General features: G+C 43.1%; 1 protein-coding gene across 2 annotated transcripts in view; it reads right to left on the reverse strand.

The window, feature by feature from the left end:
• Positions 1–23039, reverse strand: part of LOC137371179 (gamma-aminobutyric acid receptor subunit gamma-3) — a 636105-nt gene that overhangs the window by 593653 nt on the left and 19413 nt on the right. For both annotated transcript variants that reach the window (XM_068033271.1, XM_068033270.1), the window contains exon 3: positions 5762–5829. In XM_068033271.1, coding sequence (XP_067889372.1) covers positions 5762–5829 — 68 coding nt within the window. The remainder of the gene's footprint in view (positions 1–5761; positions 5830–23039) is intronic.

Consider the following 23039-nt stretch of genomic DNA (forward strand, 5'->3'; position numbering starts at 1 on the left):
GGCATGCCTGTTATGTGGCACCTCCTCCCCTTCTCCAAGCTACTAATGGGATGTCCAGACTGTACTATTTGGACGATATCATTGATGTTCTCTAGGGATAAGAAAGTGATGGTCTACATAACATGGGCTTGGCAGATAGTTATCAGATTAAGTCTTCACCATATTCAGGGGATAAAAAAAAAACACTAGTGGTGCTAATGGCAGCCAGAAACTGTTTACTGATTACTGACATTTGACATAGATCATTTAATATAGCTCACCATATCTCACAGCTGGCATTATCTGCTCCAGAGTACCAAAGTGCCAAAGTACTAAATCCATCTTACACAGTTTCTCCAATATATGTACATTTTAACTGCACTGAAGTCTCTAAGGTTTCCAAACAGCCACTTTTTAACACTGAATAAGAGAAAAGATGAAATACCACTGTTTATAATGACCTTATTACACTGTCAAAATGTCTTGAAATGCTTTGAATGATGAATTCTGTTTTGGCTGCAGTGACTGCTATGTAGGCAAGCAATACCTCAAAAAAAAACCTTTATGTGTCAAAGGCATGCCAAGCTGTTCCTATTGAATCTTACAGGTTATACTGTTGTAAGGAGGGCAGAGTGGTTGACAATAGGCTCCACATCTATTCTCGCAGCCAGTAATGGTATTATGCTCCAGAACTGAGCATGCTAGGAAGAGGAGAGGATGATTCAAGTGCGATTACAACCTTACCTTCTTACACTGCAATGGGTTTGTACTGAGGCATTAAGAGATGAGTGGGATTTTTTTTCATGAACACTGATCTGAATTTCTCTCTGCGCAATAGCTGCTGTCAAAAAAAATGCTCCACCTGCCTCGCTGCACCCGCATCAGGAATCTTGAAACACTGCAGAAGATAATTGACAGACTTTTGTAAACAAGACCCAGAATCTGCCACCTTGATTTTTTTCTGTCATCGCAGTGTGATCCCAAAGGAGCCAGACAAATCTACATATTCAGATTCGAGCTTTTAAATGTGAGTAGGTGGAACCCTTAAAGGAATTGGCACTTGACCACAGATAGGCTCCCACACAACTAATTCCAGTGCCTTTCACGACTGCACACAACCACAATGGACACTGAATAAACCCTCCCCTTCAAATTGGCATGTCCTGTGCTGTGAGTGCATGAGGATTACATTTAAAATTCAAGTTTAAAAATATAAGCACAATCACTCTTGCATATCTCCGAATTTTACAGTGTTATATTTTCCCTTTTAAAATATACAAGTTACTATACTGACAGTAACAGTGTCTGATAAATATTGCTTGTAGGGCTTCCTGACTGCAAATTATTTCTCGATAAACTTGCAGTTGTTCCTTCAGTGTGAATGCCTTTGTACTCCGAAGACAGAGTATTGAAATGCAGGAATCTGCAGTGGGTGTCACACACACTAGATAAAAGTACATCCACCAGGTTTGCAGTGTATTATAAAACTAACACACAAACTAACTAACTGGAGTATTTTTCTCAGCTGTAATCTAATCTCAGAATTTACATTAAACTTGATTTGAGCTTTGCACTTGTGCTTTATGACATCATTTAGACCTTGCCATTCCTACTGCTCATTTTAAGGTATCAATTATTCTCTATCTGAAGTCATTGCTGTGCATTCTCCAATATATGATTGCACTTTGATCGCTCATAGAAAATAGGATTCTGTCTTTATTTTCCATTTGACCTATACATTATATATATATATATATATATATATATATATATATAAAATAAAAGCGCATGGGTAAGGCTTCCACTGCTATGTTCAGACTGGCCAAGAGAGTGTGGGAAAATGGCGCACTGACACGGAACACAAAAGTCCGAGTGTATCAGGCCTGTGTCCTCAGTACCTTGCTCTACGGCAGCGAGGCCTGGACAACGTATGCCAGCCAAGAGCGACGTCTCAATTCATTCCATCTTCGCTGCCTTCGGAGAATACTTGGCATCAGGTGGCAGGACTATATCTCCAACACAGAAGTCCTTGAAGCGGCCAACATCCCCAGCTTATACACACTACTGAGTCAGCGGCGCTTGAGATGGCTTGGCCATGTGAGCCGCATGGAAGATGGCAGGATCCCCAAAGACACATTGTACAGCGAGCTCGCCACTGGTATCAGACCCACCGGCCGTCCATGTCTCCGTTATAAAGACGTCTGCAAACGCGACATGAAATCGTGTGACATTGATCACAAGTCGTGGGAGTCAGTTGCCAGCATTCGCCAGAGCTGGCGGGCAGCCATAAAGACAGGGCTAAATTGTGGCGAGTCGAAGAGACTTAGTAGTTGGCAGGAAAAAAGACAGAGGCGCAAGGGGAGAGCCAACTGTGCAACAGCCCCAACAAACAAATTTCTCTGCAGCACCTGTGGAAGAGCCTGTCACTCCAGAATTGGCCTTTATAGCCACTCCAGGCGCTGCTTCACAAACCACTGACCACCTCCAGGCGCGTATCCATTGTCTCTCGAGATAAGGAGGCCCAAAAGAATATATAAAATATATATGAAATAAAATAATGTACCATAAGTTCTATAACATATTGGTTCTTTAAAACAACATATTAAATTGCCGGCCTTTGGACCCGGGGCCAATTTAAATTCAACCTTATTTACATGTTTACTAAGGAAGAGGAATCTGACAAAATACCAGTAGAAGCGGAGAGAGTGGAGGCAATGGATATGGTGAAAATTGAAAGGGAGGAGGGACTGGAAAGGCTAGCTATGCTTAGGGTAAATAAGTCACCTGGTCCGGATGGCTTGCACCCCAGGTTGCTAAAGGAAGTGCGGGTGGAGATAGAGGAATGACTTGCCATAATCTTCCATTCTTCCCTAGATATGGGAGAAGTGCCAGAGGATTGGAGAGAAGCAAATGTGACACCCTTATCCAAGAAAGGGTGTAAGGACAGTCCAGCAACTACAGGCCAGTTAGTTTAACATCAGTGGTGGGTAAGGTTTTAGAAACAAACCCGGGAGAGGTTTGAGTTAGATAAGGAGAGCCAGCTTGGATTTATAAAAGGCAGATCATGCTTGACTAATCTAACTGAATTTTTTGATGAAGCAGCAAAGAAGGTTGATGAAGGGAATGTGGTGGATGTTATCTATATGTATTTTAAGAAAGTGTTTGATAAAGTACCACACAAAAGGCTGGTTAACAAAACTGAGTCTCTTGGAATAGGAGGGCCAGCACCCAATTGGATAAAAAAAAATTGGCTTATGGACAGAAAACAGCGAGTTGTGGTAAATGGTTATTTTTCAGACTGGAGGATGGTAGACAGTGGTGTTCCCCAAGGCTCAGTGCTGGGACCACTGCTTTTTTTTTTGCTATATATAAATGACTTGGATCTTGGAATACAGAGTAGAATTTCAAAATTTACCAGTGATACAAAACTTGGAGGAATGTCAAACAGTGAGGATGATATGAATCACCTGCAACAGGACATAGATAGGATATCAGAATGGGCAGACAAGTGGCAGATGGAATTTAATACAGACAAGTGTGAGGTGATGCATCTTTGCAAAAGGGATAGGGTAAGGCAATATAGACTTAATGACACAATTCTAAAGAGCGTGCAGGGACAGAGGGACTGGAAGGTGCAGGTGCATCGATCTTTGAATGTAACAGGACATATTAAGAGAATGGTTAGCAAAGTATGTGGGATCTTGGGCTTCATAAATACAGGCATGAAGTACAAAAGCAGGGAAGTTATGCTGAACCTTTATAAAGCTTTGGTTAGGCCCCAACTAGAATATTGCATCCAGTTCTGGTCACCACACTTTAGGAAGGAAGTGAGGGTCCTTGACAGGGTACAGAGGAGATTTACCAGAATGGTTCCAAGGATGGGGGATTTTAGTTCCAAGGTTAGGTTGGAAGAGCTGTGGTTGTTCTCCCTGGAGCAAAGGAGATTGAGAGGAGATTTGATAGAGGTGTACAAGATTATGAAAGGCTTAGAAAAGTAAAACAAGGAAAAACTGCTCTCATTAACGATGGTAAAAGGACCAGGGGACACAGATTTGTTGTTTTGAGCAAATGTTGCCAAGGGAATGTGAGGATGAACATTTTTTATGCAGCGAGTTGTAATGACCTGGAGCTCGCTGCCCACAAGGGTGGTGGAAGCAGAGACAATGACTTAAAAAAGAAATTAGATGGGCACTTGAAGGAAATAAATTTGTCGGGCTACAGGGATTGAGTGGGGGAGTGGGACTAACTGGATTGCTCTGCAGAGAGCCAGTATGGTCTTGATGGGCTGAATGGCTTCCTCCTATGCCATAAACGATTCTATAAATGACTGTTTTTAATGGGTCATGGTATATTTTGTCCATGGACAGATTTCAACAACTATTGTGCTAATGTATAAATCTACATTTCTAAAACAGACAATCGAAGTTGAAAAGACAGCAATACACAATTCCTGGAATTGTCATTAAAAAGGTATAGAAAGCAGGGTGGGAGCTGATTTGAGGCTGCCAAGCGACATAGAAAACAAAGTACTGGCAAAGTTTACAGTGTACCCCAACACTGGCATGTTTTCCTTGGATACGGAAGCTCCAGGTTGACTGATGCATAGTTGCAACTCACGTTACTCCACTTACTCCTGGTATTGGTAAAGAAAGATTTGCATTTATTCGGCGCATTTCAAGATTTCACCTCAGGGTGTTCCAAAGTGTTTTACAGCCAATGAAGTAATGGTTTTTTTATTCAGTCATGGGATGTGGGCGTCGCTGGCCAGGCCAGCATTTATTGCCCATCCCTAATTGCCCTCGAGAAGGTGGTGGTGAGCTGCCTTCTTGAACCGTTGGAGTCCTTGGGGTGTAGGTGCACCCACAGTGCTGTTCGGAAGGAAGTTCCAGGACTTTGACCTAGCGACAGTGAAGGAACGGTGATATATTTCCAAGTCAGGGTGGTGTGTGATGTAGAAAACATGGCAGCCAATTTAGCTGGCTTACTATGCAAAAGTGACGTCAGTGGAGTGGCATGGAGAAAAGTCCTGAAATGATGCATCTCCATTAGAGAAGCAAAATTCAATGTTACTTGTTTCAACTTATCACAAAAAATTCCCTTCAAGACACTCTTCCCCCTCTAATTTAAATGACCCTTTGCTCTTCTCTTTCTCCATGATGATTTTATGAATCTTTTTGTTTGAACAGTAACACTGATCACATCATCAAGGGAAATAAACTGAGCCAAGCAACATGAGGAAGCTAAACTAAAATGCACATTTGCAAAGACATTTGAAACACCACGTCTTCACTGATGTTAATTCAGAGTTGGGATTGTATCTCCTCCCACAGGGGACCCTGCAAGGCTATTGGAAGGAACATAGGAATAACAGTAGGCCATTCAGCCCCTTGAACCTGATCCGCCATTCAATAAGATCATGGCTGATCTGTATCTTAACTCCATTTACCCGCTTTGTTCCCTTTGATACTCACATTTAAAACAAAATAGTTAATATATTGATAGCAAAATAAATTAACTAATGCTTTATTTGTTCCTTTAATTTTTGAAAAGGATCCCAATGTGAAGTTTAATATTCAGTTCACAGTTATATTCATCTCAACTGGTTGCCATTTTATGTCATGAAAGAATACAGTCCATTTCGAAATGATACATATATAAATTATTTTTTGTGAACTTTTAAAAGCCAAACCATGACCACTATAATACAGCAATCTATTGTTTCAAAGCACAACACAACAAGTTATATCAAAATGACTTTGCCTTTGGCGTAAAACTTGCTTACCATGTTAATTGATGAAACAGGGCCAATGCTGTTCACATAAATGTCAACATCAATAACAGTCGGTTTCACTGTTAAATAAGGGGAAACAAAAGCTGCATGTTAATAAACAGCAAAATGTCAGAACATATACACAGCCCCACTTACTACTCTCCACATTTCTCTCCCTTACTGACACCTACTTACAACCACATCTGGAGCAGTTATAAAAAAAGTCATTTTAACTTCAGGACTTCCCAAAGCGTTTTGCAGCCAATGAAGTATTGTAGAAGTGTAGTCACTTTTATAATGTAGGAAACGCAGCAGCTATTTTGTGCAAAGCAAGGTTCCATAAACAGCAATGTGATAATGACCAGATAATCTATTTTTAAAAAAAAATTGCTGTTGATTGAAGGAGAAATATTGGACAGGACAATGGGGAGAACTATTCTGCTCTTCTGCGCATTAGGTCAATTTGAGAAAGTAGATGAAGTATCAAATTAACATCTCATCCAGAGATCAACATCTCTCACTGTGCAGAACTCTGGTGTCAACTAAGATTATGAGCTCAAGCCCCTGAAATGAGACTTGAGCACATAACCTTCTGACTCAATGGTGAGAGAGCTACACTGAGCCATAGCTGGCAATAAAACTATAGCTTAAATTGTATGGTCATGCAGGCCCCCCCACCTGCCAAGAATGAGGCACATTAATTTCACCACATGGACATTAAATTTCAAATTGTTGCTGAGAAAAAGAGAAGGCCTGTGACAAGGGGTTGCCAGGTACCTGGCTGGAAAGACATTTTTGCATATTAACAGACAGTTTTTAGGAACAAAGGAGCTATCCCCCGCTCCAATACAATCCACAAATAGATGTGGTTGGACTGGTTGGTCACATGACTAACCCGTTTAGCAACCTGGGGGTTCATGAATTGTACAATTAGGGCAGAAAGCAGAATGCTCCTGGACTGAGAAGAACTCAGTCAATGAGGCTCACCACAGCTTCTCCTGCCTGTCTGCTCCCATCTCTTTCTCACGGAACTCCAAAAACCCACTGACGACATATGAACCCCAAGAGAAAAAAACCTCCTACAGTGAACAACGTTTCAGAATACTGGATCCCAACGAAAAGCAAGATCTACCCACAACCAAGAACTCTACAGTGAGCTCGAAAAACTATAACTAAAACTCTTCAGATATTGCCTCAAACTTTTCCACTTTATTTCTTCTGCTCTTTTCTGTCCCTATCTGCATGTGTCTATCACATATGCATGCTAGCGTGGGTGCATCGTGTATCTGTTAACCGAATTAGAGTTTAAGTTTAATAAAATTTCACTTTTCTTCTTTAAACCTAAGAAAGCCTGTTTGTGCTGGTTTCTTTGCCTTACAATTGGAAAGCGGTGAACAAGGATTCACTAAGGGGGTGCTAAAAACACAGTGTGTTTAAAATTAAACCCTGTTACAGTAAGACCAGGTAAAGGCTGAAAGGGAACTCTAGACCTCTTTCTCACCTGGTCATAACAGTATCGTAATAAAAGCCAACACATTACTGGAGAATCTCCTTTTATCTGCATATCGTTACATCTTAGCATTAGGTTGAGGGTTTATATTATGGTTTTTATTTTTTTTTTTAAAGTATAACTTTATTACACATCACATTGTCATTTACCCATTATCACAATGCCCAGAAACTAATATACTTAGATAGTAAAACTTCATTGTCACCCTGGCTGAAATCACCTGAAATAGCACAGACTTGGGATTACAAAGAAAGTCTTAGGGTGGAATTTAATGGATCTCCAGAGATGCGCTAAGAGGTGGAGGGCCCATGGATTTGCAACAGGAAGCAGGTGGGTGAGTGGTGGTGGTGGGTGACAGAGGGCCATCACCTTCCCGGCGCACCATGATTAAGTCGGGGCAGGAAAAGCCAAAGACAGCCTTTCTGCCCAGTGGATAATTAAGGCCCAAACGTGGCCAATTAAAAGCCACTTAAGGGCTTCTTCCTGCCATCGCTGGAATTAAGCCCTGGCGGCAAAGGCTGCCCCGCCGTTAACACTTTACCTGCCCTCATCGCCCACCTCTACTCCTGCCACCCCACGCACTTTGCTGGGGCCTGGCGGGCTTGTGCCGGCAACCCTGCCTCACTTCCCTCTAGTCCGGGGCGCCAGTCTAGGTGCAGTACCAGCAGTGGCCACCGCTTCCAGTGGTACTGCTGATATGACTGAGATGCTGGCGCTCTGATTGGCTGGCAATTCTTGGAGGCGGGATCCGTATCCTTAAAAGGATGAAGATCCCAATGCCGGGTGCTTAAATGCCTCAGCGCCATTCAATTGCACCAGGGGTAGGCTCCAAAAGGTCGAAGCAGGGTTCCCCTCGTCTTTTTACCTGTCACGGAGAGCCCCGTGGACGCAACTAAATCCAGCCCTTAGATTCAGTCCCAAGGCTGTGCTGTGCCATATTTCAGTGACAGCAGCTGTGGGGGATGCTATATTTGGCCTTAGTGTTCTTAGGCTAGGAAGGAAGTGGGGAATGAGCTCCCTTTCCTAACACTTTTCTAGTGACTCTTGCTGAAAGGTGCACACATGTTGTGAGGACAAGGACAGGTTTTTAACAGAACCTCCCAAATCCTCCACCATTTAAAAAGATAAGGGCAACAGGAACAAGGGAAGACCATTCACCTGCAAGTTTCCCTCCAAGTCACACACCATTCTGACTTGGGAATATATCACCGTTCCTTCACAGTTGTTGCATCAAAATCTGGAACTCCCGACCAAACAGTGCTGTGGCTCAAGAAGAAGACCCACTACCACCTTCGAAAGGGCAACTAGGGATGGGCAATAAATACTGGCCTTGCTAGTGATGCCCAGAACCCAAGAGTGAATTAAAATAAAAGGCTTGGTTGTGATGTCCTACACAGTTATATGCTGACATTTCCCTAAGCTGGCACCTGAAGTTTGATCAGTTAGTTGGCCAAGGTACTGGAGTGCTAGTGGGACTTCTTGCATGATCGCTTTAAGAGTGATGTCCCTTTAAGAACTCAGAAGGCTAATGAGCTAAGTACCAAGATGTAGCCATGCGACTAGATGCCATAGTCACGCTGCACAGCAACACCCTGGACAAAGGTTCTGTAAATAGTTTGCTCTGGATAGTATGTATTAGTTTAGCTGTTAACAAACCTTGTAGAGATCTTCAAGGAACTGGAATTCACGTACCTCATTGTGTTGCTTAAGATAACACAAAGAAATATGTGGCAGTGGTAGTGAAAAGACCAGATATAAGCTTGAAAACCATGAATAAAACAGCAAACAAGAATTAATAACAGTACAGAAAACAGAAAAGAAAATTTGAAGCAACAAGTGAAGAAATTTCCAAACAAGTACCTGAAAAGAGTGAAAGAAAGCTACATACCTTAGAAGGCTGAGAAAAGCTCCATAGAACAGAAGTGTGGCTGGAAAGCAAGTAATCGGGTGAGTCATTGTGCCGACGATTGAGAATTCCCAGTTTAAAAAAAGCCTTTGAAGAGTTTTTTAAAAATTCATTTTCAAAAGGCACTGTGCAAGTTAGAGAGAGAAAAAATGGGAAACCCTGAAAAGCGCACAAACTAAAAAAAAGTCTGATACTGAAAAGTAGTGCAGAAACCCCCAACACAGCAGAGTCTCCATTACAGCTGTCAAGCTGAAAAAAATCATTAAACCAGTAAATCGTGAAGATAAATAAAAGCAGCAAAAAAAAAAATCAAAACAGAAAACACTTGAACTGCCTATCGAACAGCTCTGTACACATACAAGCAAAGTGCTGAAAGAGAAAAATCGGACAACACAGTCAAACACCTGTTACCCTCCGTCAAAGCAGCCAGCCTGAAAAACAAATTTCTTAAGGGGGGGAATAGTGCAAAGTTAATAAAACAAGTTTTAAACCACAAATAGAAAATATAGAGCTTAAGGGCCACACAGAGCTTAACAAAGTTAAATATGGAGCAGAAAGCAAAAGAACAGCAGAAGGATGGATATCAAATTTCCCAGCATGAACTGGAAGGCCACTGACCTCCAAAATGAGTTCAAACTTTCAAAACAAAGAATGCAGTTATGCTTCATAGACCAAGCTGTTGCAGAACTAGAGAAGCAGGCTATGAAAATACTGATAGCAGTTGGAAATGAGGAGTTATACAGAATCAATACCTCTGGCTTATCTGAAGAGGACCAGAAAGATCCTGCAAAGATATGGAAAGTGCTAGAAGATCAGATTCAGGTAAGAGTGCATTTTAGAATTCATCACCTGGAATTGATGTCTGACAGGCAACAACCACAGGAATCAATAGATCAATGCATCAGTCAATGCTGTAGTAAGGGCAATGAATGCATTTTTTCAGAAACTGAGCTGAATAATGGAGCTGGTGATTGTCTCAACACCTATTGAAGCATTTCCAAAATACCTTTGGGAAAAAAGAAAGTTCACAGCATTGATACACTGCTAGAAGATGGCAATACAAAGCCATTGTAGCTGGACAACAGCATCTGCAAGCACCAGGTGCAGCCGACAGTATTGGCACAGTAACCAGGTCACAAAAAGTAAGCAAGCAGTGTGGTAAGTGTGGTTTGTCCCATTCACTGCAAAGTTGTCATGCATTTCAAGATCTGCAAGGTGTGCGATTCAAAAGGACACTGGGCCCACCTATGCAAGAAATTTGGCTCCAAAGACGCAGCCAGAAGTCACAATAGGATGCAAGCAAACAGAAGACAGGCGTGAGGAAAGTGCCAGAGACCTGCGTAAACACAAACCAACAGACAAGTCTGCAGTGAAATAGACCTGAGACAAGACTCAGAGTGGAGCGATTCTCAGCCAGAAGATGAGTAGATGTTTCACATTGTAAACCTGACACATTGTGTTGATGAAGTCAAACAACTGGAAGCTTTTGCTACTATTAATATCCTGTACCCAAAGAAAGTTGGCAAACACACACTCAGGACTAAGACTGACATGGGAGCTAGTGCAACTATCCCATCAGTCCGAATCCTGAGAGATATGTACCGGGGTCATAGGACATTAATGATACAACTGACAACTGCAAAGTTAATTGCATACAATGGGTCACCCGTCCCTTGCATTGGCACACTAATAATGCAATGCAGCTAGGGCAAGTCTGCATGGAAACCACAAATGTTTTAGCTGGTAGAAACGAGCACACCAGCAGTGCTAGAATGACCAGCATGTAAGGACTTCAATATTGTGACTATCCACGAGATCACCAAGATACCCATTACTGCAGAACAGACCAAGGGTAGCCACATTGAGTCCGTCCCGGACTTACAACAAACGTACCTAGACAGGTTCAATGCCACAGGAAATTTCAAAGGTGATGCCATACCCACCCTCAGAGAAGATGCACTCCTTGTGTCCAGCCCCCTGATACCGGAGATCGAGTCACAGTTCTTCCAGGATCTCAGTGGTTCTGGTTTGAAGAACATCAACCCCTTCTTAGAGACGCCACACCAAGAGAGTGAAGATCTAAATTCAGATGATGAAAGTTCTTTGTCAACAGGCAGTGTTTATTCGCGCTCCAGTGACTCAGAAGGAGAGGTTGATGTAACCATCGAGAAGCAAAGGCTGGCAGTGGGGAGCATTGTCAAAGGGAATTCTCCGAGAACTGGTACCTGCTCGAAGACTCCGGCCAGCATCAAATGGTGCAGTTTGGAAATCCAGCAACAGCACAAAAATGCTGCGCCCTCACCTCTGCTCTCGAGAGAATTGCCAGCACCAAAATGAGCCAGAATGGACAGGTACATCCTTGAGGCAAAGTACTCTTCCTCCAAAAAGTCCTCAACCTTGAGCCCCAGAGGATGAGGAGGGGTGAAGGACACACAATGCCCCGAGGAGGCAGAGGAGGAATGAGTTGAAGCATTATCTGTTGGCTCTTCAAGATGAGGTGACTCTTCAAGTCACTCTGCACAGCAACACCCTGGACAAAGGTTCTGTAGATAGTTTGCTCTGTATTGTATATACTAGTTTAGCTGTTAATAAACCTTGTAGAGAACTTCAAGGAACTGGAATCCACATAATGCATTGTGTTGCTTAAGATAACACAAAGAAACTCATGACAGGACTATATCTTAACATGGGCCACCAACATCAGGAGATAATGGGAGAAAATTGAAAAAAATGTTTTTTTCATCTCTTTTTGTTTCTAAATCTTATTTGTAACATCTTCCCATAATTTTCCCATTGGATAAAAAGACATTCTAAAGCTGGCTAAATAAGTAACTTAAGGAGGAGGTTCACAGTAAAACAAAAAGAATAGGGTGAGGGAACAAAATGATAGAGATTGAGGAACTTAAATAAAGTGTCAAAGGCTCTGATGCAAGACACTACCAAGGGTGAAATCAGCTGGGAGAGATGACCAGATAAATCCAGAACTCAGTTAAATGACTAATGCAATGTCATAAAAATGAATTACTTCACCAATGAGATTCATACCTGACTTTATACTCTGTTACATATGTCATGCAGGTCCCCACCTGCCAAGCATGAGGCATATTAGAGTCCATTATCAAATATTTTATAGCAGAGCACTTAGAGAACAGTGGTAGAATCGGGCAGAGTCAGCATGGATTTACGAAAGACAAATCTACTAGAATTCTTCGAGGATGTAACTAGTAGAGTTGATGAGGGGGAGCCAGTGGATGTGGTTTATTTGGACTTTCAGAAGGCTTTCGACAAAGTCCCACATAAGAGATTAGCGTGTAAAATTAAAGCGCATGGGATTGGGGGTAGTGTATTGCGATGGATAGAAAATTGGTTGGCAGACAGGAAACAAAGAGTATGGATAAATGGGTCTTTTCCAAATGGCTGGCAGTGACTAGTGGGGTACTGCAGGGATCGGTGCTGGACCGCAGCTATTCACAATATATATTAATGATTTAGATAAGGGAACTAAATGTAATATCTCCAAATTTGCAGATGACACAAAACTGGGTGGGAGGGCGAGTTGTGAGAAGAATGCAGAGAGGCTTCAGAGTGATTTAGACAAGTTGAGTGAGTGGGCTAATGCATGGCAGATGCAGTATAATGTGGATAAATGTGAGGTTATCCACTTTAGTAGCAAAAGCAGGAAGGCAAATTATCATCTGAATGGCTATAAACTGAGAGAGGGGAATATGCAGCGAGACCTGGGTGTTCTCGTACACCAGTCACTGAAGGTAAGCATGCAGGTCCAACAGGCGGTAAAAAAGGCAAATAGTATGTTGGCCTTCATAGCGAGAGGATTCGAGTACAGGAGCAGAGACGTCTTGCTGCAATTATACAGGGTCTTGGTGTGGCCACACCTGGAATATTGTGTGCAGTTTTGGTCTCCTTATCTGAGGAAGAATGTTCTTGCTATAGAGAGAGTGCAGCGAAGGTTTACCAGACTGATTCCTGGGATGGTGGGACTGTGGAGAGATTGAGTCGGTTAGGATTATATTTGCTGGAGTTCAGAAGAGTGAGCGGGATCTCATAGAAACCTATAAAAATCTAATAGGACTTTGCAGGGTAGATGCAGGAAGGATGTTCCCAATGGTGGGGGAGCCCAGAACCAGGGGTCATAGTCTAAGGATAGGGGGTAAACCTTTCAGGACTGAGATGAGGAGAAATTTCTTCACCCAGAGAGTGGTGAGCCTGTGGAATTCACTACCACAGAAAGCAGTTGAGGCCAAAACATTGTATGTTTTCAAGAAGGACTTAGATATAGCTCTTGGGTCTAAAGGGATCAAAGGGTATGGGGCGAAAGCGGGAACAGGCTACTGAGTTGGAAGATCAGCCATGATCATAATGCATGGCGGAGCAGGCTCAAAGGGCTGAATTGCCTACTCCTCCTCCTATTTTCTATGTTTCTATATTAATTTCGCCACATGGACATTAAATTTCAAACTGTTGTTGAAGTGAAGAAAGGACTTGCTTTACAAACGTTGCCAGATCTTCATTGGAAAGACATTTGCATATTAACAGACAGTGCTTGGAAAGGACAAAGGACCTTCCCTGACACATTCAACCCACAATGGACTTTTAATCACCAGACGTTGAAGGTGAGAGAGCTCGCATTCCAAATTGACTGCTAAGATGATGGAATACACAATGAACATGGTCAAACCAGCTAGCCACATGACTAACCTGCTGGGCAACCTGAGTTTTTTGAATTTGTACTAATAGTTTGGGCAGAAAGCAGAATTCTCCTGGACTGAGAAGATCTCTCCTGGCTGGCTCGCCACAGCCTCTCCTGTCTGTCTGCTCCCATCTTTTTCTCACAAGCCTCTGAATCCACTGAAGACACATGAACCCCAAGAGAGAAAAGTCTCCTACAATGAACAAGGTTTAAGAAGAATACTGGGCCCTAATGAAAAGCAAGATCTACCTACACTCAAGGACTCTACAGTGAGTCGAAGAACCGTAACAAAAGCTCTTCAGATATTGCCTCAAACTTTTCCACTTTATTTTTCTTCTGCTCTTTTCTGTCAATTTGCATGGCTGTATCGTGTATGCATGCTAGCATGGGCACATCGTGTATCCGTAGGCATTAACCGAATTAGAGTTTAAGTTTAATAAATTTCAACTTTTCTTCTTTAAACCCAAGAAAGCCTGTTTGTGCTGGTTTCTTTGCCTTATAATTGTAAATCAGTGAACAAGGATTCACCAAGAGGGAGTTAAAAACACAATGTGTTTAAAATTAAACCCCATTACTGTAAGACCAGGTGAAGGCTAAAATGGAACTCTCGACTTTTCTCACCTGGTCGTAACAGATATGAACCATTTTGCATTTAAATTGCATACATTCTAGTTAAATACTATCAATGTCCAAACTAGTTTTTCGGGAAGTATTATGCTTATAGCAAGATCTCGATAAATTTCATATCAAATAGTAAGTTTACAAATCGTTCTATCAGAGGCTGAATAACAATATATTCAGCAATTAAATCAAAGGTATACCAACAGAAAGCTTTGAGTTAAAACATCTATTTTACACAGAAGTTATCAGACATCAGAAAAATGCTTTTATCTTGCCAAAGTTAGCAATGTCATAGAGTCATAGAGTTATATGTCTGTGCTGTTTGTAGAGTACCTTACATTACAAATGAAATAATTGGAAAATGTTTGCTTGGTTGGACAATGGGAATGAATAAATAAATGGGGAAATGGCCAGGAGCAGCACCAGGCATACCTCAAATTGAGGTATCAACCCGGTGAAGCTACAACCCAGAACTACTTGCGCACCAAACAGCGTAAACAGCATGCGATATATAGAGCTAAGCGATCCCACAACCAACAGATCAGATCTAAGCTCTACAGTCTTGAGACATCCAGTCGTGAATGGTGGTGGACAATTAAACAACTCACTGGAGGAGGCGGCTCCACAAATATCCTCATCCTCAATGATGGGGGAGCCCAGCACATCAGTGCGAAAGATAAGGCTGAAGCATTTGAAACAATATTCAGCCAGAAGTGTTGAGTGGATGATTCATCTTGGCCTCCTCCTGAAGTCATACAAACATACAAATTAGAAGTAGGCCATTCAGCCCCTCTAGCCTGCTCCGCCATTCAATACGATCATGGCTGATCTGTTTGTTTCTCGAATTTCACACTCACATCTACCCCTGATGACTTTTGATGCCCTTGCCGCTCATTCCAGGTATCAATCTGGTAAATCTCCTCTGAACCGCTCCAATGCATTCACATCCATCCTCAAATAAAGAGACCAAGACTGCACAGAGTATTCAAGATGTGGTCTCGCCAATGCCCTGTATAACTGAAGCATAACATCCTTTCAATTCCTCTCATAAAAGGATCGCATTCCATTTGCCTTCTTTATTACTTATTGTACCTGCTTACTAACTTATTGTGACCCATGCAGTAGAAAACCTAGATCCCTCTGCACCTCTGAGTTCTGCAGTCGTTCTCCATTTAAGTAATACTCTGCTTTTTTATTCTTTCTGCCAAAGAGAGCAAACTTCACATTTTCCCACATTATACTCCATCTGCCAGATTTTTGCCCACTCACTCAACCTATCTATATCAGTCTGCAAGCTCCTTTCATCCTCTTCCTAACATACTTTCCTATGTTGCTTTGTGTCATCTGCAAATTTAGCTACCATGCCATTGCTCCCTTCCTGCAAGTCATTGATATAAATTGCTAAAAGGTTGAAGCCCCATCACAGACCCCTGTGGGACTCCACTCATCACATCCTGCCAATCAGAAAAGGTCCCATTTATGCATACTCTGTTTTCTGCCAGCCAGCCAATCTTCTATCCATGCCAATGTTACCCCATACACCAAGAGCTCTTACTTTGTGCAATAACCTTTTATGTGGCACCTTGTCAAATGCCTTCTGGAAATCCAAATACAGTACGTCAACGGGCTCCCCTTTATCCACAGCACATGTTACTCCTTCAAAGAATGCCAATAAATTAGTTAAACATGATCTTCCATTCACTAAGCAATGCTGACTAATCCCTATTCCCTTGAGTTTTTCTAAGTGCCCAGCTATAGCCTCCTTAATGATCGATTCTAACACCTTCCCCACGACAGACGTCCAGCTAACTGGCCTCTAGTTACCTGTTTTCTGCCTTCCTCCTCCCCCCCCCCCCCACACCCCCGACCACTTCTTGAATAGAAGGGTTACATTTGATATTTTCCAGTTTGATGGAACCTTTCCAGAATATAGCGAATTTTGAAAAATTTACACCAATGCACCTACTACCTCATTAGCCACCTCTTTTAAGACCCTAGGATGAAGCCCATCAGGACCCGGGGACTTGTCAGCCCACAGCTCCATCAGTTTGGTCAATACCGCTTCCCTGATGATTGTAATTTCACCAAATTCCTCTCTTCCTTCTACCTCCTGATTTATAACTATTGCTGGAATGTTTTTTGTAGTCTCTATAGTGAAGACAGAAGCAAAATATTTGTTCAATTCATGCGCCATTTCTTTATTATCTATTAACTCCCCATTCTCGCTCTCTATAGAACCAACATTCACTTTACTTACTCTTTTCCTTTTTAAATACCTGTAGAAACTCTTGCTATCTGTTTCTACATTTCTAGCTAGCTTCCTCTCATACTTTAATTTCTTCCTCCTGATTAACCTTTCAGTCATTCTCTGACATTCTTTATATTCTGACCAATCTGATCTACCACTCATCTTTGCGCAAATATATGCCTTTTCCTTAAGTTTGATGCTTTCCTTAACTTCTTTAGTTAATCATAGGTGGTGGGTCCTTCCCTTAGAATTTTTCTTTATAGATGGAATATACTTATCCTGAGTATTCTGAAATATCCCCTTGAATATTTGCCACTGCTTCTCTATTGATCTATCTCTTAGCCTAGTCACCCAGTTCACTTCACCTAGCTCAGCTTTCATGCCCATATAGTTGCCCTTATTTCAGTTTAAAATACTAGTCTTAGACCTACTCTTCTCTCTTTCAAACTGGATGTAAAATTCAATCATATTGTGGTTGCTGCTACCTAGAGGGTTCTTTACTCTCAGGTCATTAATTAATCCTGTCACATTACACAATGCCAAGTCTAATATAACCTGCTCTCTGGTCGGTTCCAGAACGTGCTGCTCTAAGAAACTCTCTCGAAAGATTAAAATCACCCATGTTACTGCCATCCCTTCATCACAAGCACCCAATATTTCTTCTTGTATACATCGTCCTACATTATGGTTACTGTTAGGGGGCCTGTGGACAACTCCCACTAGTGACTTCTTTCCCCTACTATTCCTCATCTCCACCCAAGCCCATTCTACATCCTGATCTCCTGAACCAAGGTCATCTCTAACTATTGCACCAATGTAATCTTTGACTAAGAGTGCTACCCTCCACCTTGACCTAGCTTCCTATTCTTCTTGAACGTCATATACTCCTCAATATTCAGGACCCAATCTTTGTCATCCTGCAGCCAAGTCTCCGTAATGGCTATCAGATCATATTTATTTACTTCAATGTGCGCCATCAGTTTGTCTACTTTGTTATGAATGTTACATGCATTCAGATACAGAGCCTTTAGTTTTATTTTTTTGTTATCTTTGTAACATCTAGTCTTAATTGTTGGTGTGTTGATAGGTTTTTTCTCTCAGTCCCTTCCTGCCATTCTCTGGCCTTCATTTCCGATATTACTATTCTGCGCTCCTGCCTTGACTCTACCCCTTGGTTTGCTAGGTCTACCCAGGCTTGATCCCTTACCCCCCCTTGTTCAGTTTAAAACCCTCTCTAAATCCCTAATTACACAATATGCTCGAACACTGGATCACGGATGCCAGTCTTCAAACAATTCGATTCACTTCACGCGATATTATCGGTGAGGTGAGAGTGACTGCCCTTGACATCAAGGCAGCATGACCGAGTATGGCATTAAGGAGCCCTAGCAAAATTGGAGTCAATGGGAATCAGGGGGAAATCGCTCTGCTGGTTGGAGTTGTACCTAGTGCAAAGGACGTTGATTGTGGTTGTTAGAAGTCAATCATCTCAGTTCCAGGACATCACTTCAGGAGTTCCTCAGGGTAGTGTCCTAGCCTCAACCATCTTCAGCTGCTTCATTAATGACCTTCCTTCAATCATAAAGTCAGAAGTGGGGATGTTCACTGATGATTGCACAATGTTCAGCACCATTCGCGACTCCTCAGATACTGAAGCAGACAGTGTAGAGATGCAGCAAGATCTGGACAATATCCAGGCTTGGGTTGACATGTGGCAAGTAACATTCATGCCACGCAAGTGCCAGGCAATGACTATCTCAAACAAGAGAGTATCTGACCATCTCCCCTTAAAGTTCAATGGCATTACCATCGCTGAATCCCCCACTATCAACATCCTAGGGGTTACCATTGACCAGAAACTGAACCAGAGTAGCCATATAAATCCCTTGGCTACAAGAGCAGGTCAGAGGCTAGGAATCCTGCATTGAGTAACTCACCTCCTGACTCGCCAAAGTCTGTCCACCATCTACAAGGCACAAGTCAGGAGTGTAATGGAATACTCTACACCTGCCTGGATGGGTGCAGCTCCAACAACACTCAAGACACTCAACACCATCCAGGACAAAGCAGCCCGCTTGATTGGCACCCCCATCCACAAACATTCACTCTCTCCACCACCGACACATAGTGGCAGCAGTGTGTACCATCTACAAGATGCACTGCAGCAATTCACCAAGGTTCCTTAGATAGCACCTTCAAAACCCACAACCACTACCACCTAGGACATGGGCAGCAGATGCATGGAAATACCACCACCTGCAAGATCCCCTCCAAGCCACTCACCATCCTCACATGGACTGCAGTGGTTGTAAAAGGCGGCTCACCACCACTTTCTCAAGGGCAATTAGTGATGGGCAATAAATGCTGGCCTAGCCAGCGACACCCACATCCATGAATGAATTTTTAAAAAAGGTATATTGGGATTCTGTTCTTGGATCTGAATTTTAAGCACAAACTTATGTATTGAGATAAATTCTGTATTTTTTACAGTTACAGCTGATAATTGAAGGTAGAACAATTTGAAGCTATCACAACAGTTTTCTAAATGGAATAAATCATGATTCAGAGCTGCATGAATTTTGTACCAAGAACAAATACTTGCATAAAAGTATAGCAATCATGGGCTTGATATTGGGTTTGTCAACTTTCTCTAGCATGCTGAAATCAGTCATCACACAGAGGTATTGTGTTATTTAGCTTTTTACCCAAAAGTTGTGTAAACCCACTCTGGTGGTCAATGGAAAACATGAGTGTTTATAATTTGATGTTTTGTCTTCAGTGACCAATGAAATGTGTGATACCAAAATAGCCAAGTCCCTGAAACATGAGAGCCGGAGGTTGGATTAATTGTCTCAACAGGGATTTTCATTCAGTTGAATAATTGTGGGTGTGAAATTGGGATGGTTTGCACACATTTTTGGGCGCTAAGAGAGCTCTTGAACTCCAAAATGGAGTCAGCAGCCCATGTTCACCGTTTTGGGACAAATCGCATCAGATGCTATTTTGGTGACGGCATTAGCACACATGCAGTGAACAGCCACCGGAAGTATACAGAGAAGGCAGATGATGACGTGAATCAGCAAGCAACGTTGATTTGACGTGAATGTGCCATTTTGGCACTTAACACTGCAGCTGATGCCCTCTCGGAGATAAGGCATGTTAGGCAGCAGGAAGAACCTCCTCCACTATAACCTCCACCGCACCCCGCCACCTCCCAGCTTTGCTACTTAAAGTGATCATCAACTACTTTCAGGGTAGTTCCTCGTTGACTTCTTGTTTAAAGTTGAATTGATTCTGCAAGTGTTTGGTGCTTTCTATAGTTGTTTAAAGTTGTAAAAGTCTGCAGGGTGTGATGTGGCAAGTGCTGAAGGAGGTTTTGCTGACTTCAAAGCTTCTGCACAAACCTGGTGCTCCCAAGGCATGGGTACATAGTAAGCATTCTCCTTAGAATACAGCATGACTTCCCGTCCCCAACCCTCCATTTTACACTGGGCGGCGGCGAGAAACAGCCCTCCCACCCCAGACCAACTAACTTCCACTTAAGGGCCTCCTCCCACTGCCGTGCGTATTTTACCCTCGGCAGCCGGATGGCAAAGGCCTCAAGAACCCCACCTGATAAAACCAGGTGGCCTTCTTGCAGGCTGAGATGGGGCCCTCCTGATCGGGCACCCAGTGCCCCATGGACAGCTACCCTGCCAGCTCCCCCTCAAACAACCCCCCTTGCCTCACCGGGGCCCAGCCAATTGCCCCCGGCGAGGCACCATAAACTTACTGCAGTTTCGGGGCCATCCTTCATATTGCTGTGGTGGCTGGGTGTCGTCCCAGCAGTGGCCACCGCTCCCGGTGCCGCTGCTGGGACTAAGAGCTGCCGGCCCGCTGATTGCCCAGCAGCTCCATTAGGCGGGACCTCCTGCTCAAGGAGGTGGAAGTCCTGCCGAAGACCAATTAAGATCCTGGGGAGTGAAAAATCCCAGCCTGGCTCCCCAGGCCCAGCAGAGGCAGGCTCGCCACTGACTTTTCGGCCAGTGGGAGGGGCTCCATCCAATGTAAAATTCCGGCCCACATTTTCATTGGCTGTAAAGGTGTTCTGCGTCTGGCTACTTCCAGGCTGCAGCTGAAGATATTAGCACCTTCTCGCAATTTTCTATCCACTGTTGTGTAAGTGAGGTCACTGAGGCTTTCTAGTCAATAAGAGTTAACTACACTACATTGTCTCTTGCCTGAGACAAGCAGGCAAACAAGCATGTGGCTTCGCTGGGATTACAGGCTTCCCCATAGTGCAGGGTGCCATTGACGATATGCACATTGCTTTGCAGTTGGCACATGTCAACTCTGCCCTATACCGGACCCAAAACAGATTCCACTCCCACAATGTCCAGCCAGTGAATGACCATAGGCAGAGAATTATGTGGGTCAATGCCCACTGTTATAGATTGTTATACTATCTGTAAAGTGTGTAAGTGTTTGGGGGTGGTGGGGAGGGGGGTCACATTCACGGCTGCACTAGAGTCATGTGATGTGTAACAGGAAACCAGCCCAGGGCAGTCCTTCACCAGGCAACATGGTGGCTGAATAGTTAAACAAAGAGCTCAAGCCTTTCTGAGCTTAAAGTGTGATTTATTTCTAGCTCATGGGAACCAAAAACAACCAGGAAATGTAATACCCACAATGCAAAAATAAAAGCCACGACAAAATAAATGTTCCAAACCAAATTTGTATAAATGAAATCATGACTTATTGCATGTTTACCCTTGTGCATCCATTTAGTGCCTGCCTTCCATGGGCCATGGCTGGTCTTAGTGCTCCTATGCAGTGCTACTGCAGTGGCTGCAGCATGGCTGGTGAAAGACTACTGTCTTTCAGGGCAAGAGACTTCAGATGGCCTTGGAGGACAACCTCAAGCAGTTCTGAGCCTAGAAGATTCAGCTGCGGACTGCAACATCTTAACATGGGGGGGTGGTAGCAGTCTGGGCTGGGCTGGCTAGCTAAAAGGTAACAGCAAAGGCAATGGAGTAGTAGGACGATTGCTGTCTTCCTGAGAGAGGACAGCAGGTTGAGCTCCATAGAGCCACTGCCACTCCTCTGTGGCAGCACCTCAGCAATCCAAGTAATCTGCTGGAGGAGAGATTGCTGGATGTGTGATGCCCTACAAGCCAGTTTGCACACTGTAATCCACAGCCACGATAGCAGAAGTCTGAGTTTCCACTGCAGTACCTGCTTGAGCTGCAATGGAAGCTGCAACATCATGGTTGGGTCCATAAGTGTGCGATGGAATTAACCAACACTTCCAAGCTGGAGAGGATCGGCTCCAATCTCTGCACAAAGCCCTGTGTCAAGTTGGCGCTGGACTCCTCCACACTCCTCGACATTGACTGCAGGCTTTCCAGCAGTCTTCCCAAAGCACCAAGCATTTTTAACGGTTCATGATTGTCATGCTAGGCCCCCACCTGCCAAGAATGAGGCACATTAATTTTGTCATGAACATTGATTTAAAACTGTTACTGCAGTGAAGAAAGGACTTGCTTAAAAAAAAAGTTGCCAGATCTTGGCTGGAAAGACATTTGAATATTAACAGACAGTGTTTGGAAAGGACAAAGGACCTTCCATGACACATTCAACCCACAATGGACTTTTGATCACCAAACGTTGAAAGTGGGGGAGCTTGCATGCCAGGTTGACTGCTAAGATGACCGAATACACAAATGGACATGGTCAAACCAGCTCGTCACATGACTAACCTGCTGGGTAACCTGAGTTTTTTGAATTTGTACTAACAGTTTGGGCAGAAAGCAGAATGCTCCTGGACTGAGAAGATCTCTCCTGGCTGGCTCGCCACAGCCTCTCCTATCTGCCTGCTCCCATCTCTTTCTCACAAGCCTCTGAATCCACTGAAGACACATGAACACCAAGAGGGAAAAGTCTCCTACAGCGAACAAGGTTTAAGAAGAATACTGGGCCCCAAAGAAAAGCACGATCTACCTACAATCAAGGTCTCTACAGTGAGGTCAAAGAACCGTAACAAAAACTCGTCAGATATTGCCTCAAGCTTTTCCACTTTATTTTTCTTCTGATCTTTTCTGTCTCTATTTGCATGTGTGTACCGCGTATGCATGCTAGCATGGGCGTGCCGTGTATCCGTAGGTGTTAACCGAATTAGAGTTTAAGTTTAATAAATTTCAACTTTTCTTCTTTAAACCTAAGAAAGGCTGTTTGTGCTGGTTTCTTTGCCTTATAATTGGCAAGCAGTGAACAAGGATTCATCAACGGGGAGCCACAAACATGGTGTGTTTAAAATTA

The sequence above is a fragment of the Heterodontus francisci genome, chromosome 6, assembly GCF_036365525.1.
Source record: "Heterodontus francisci isolate sHetFra1 chromosome 6, sHetFra1.hap1, whole genome shotgun sequence".
Classification (NCBI taxonomy): Eukaryota; Metazoa; Chordata; class Chondrichthyes; order Heterodontiformes; family Heterodontidae; genus Heterodontus; species Heterodontus francisci.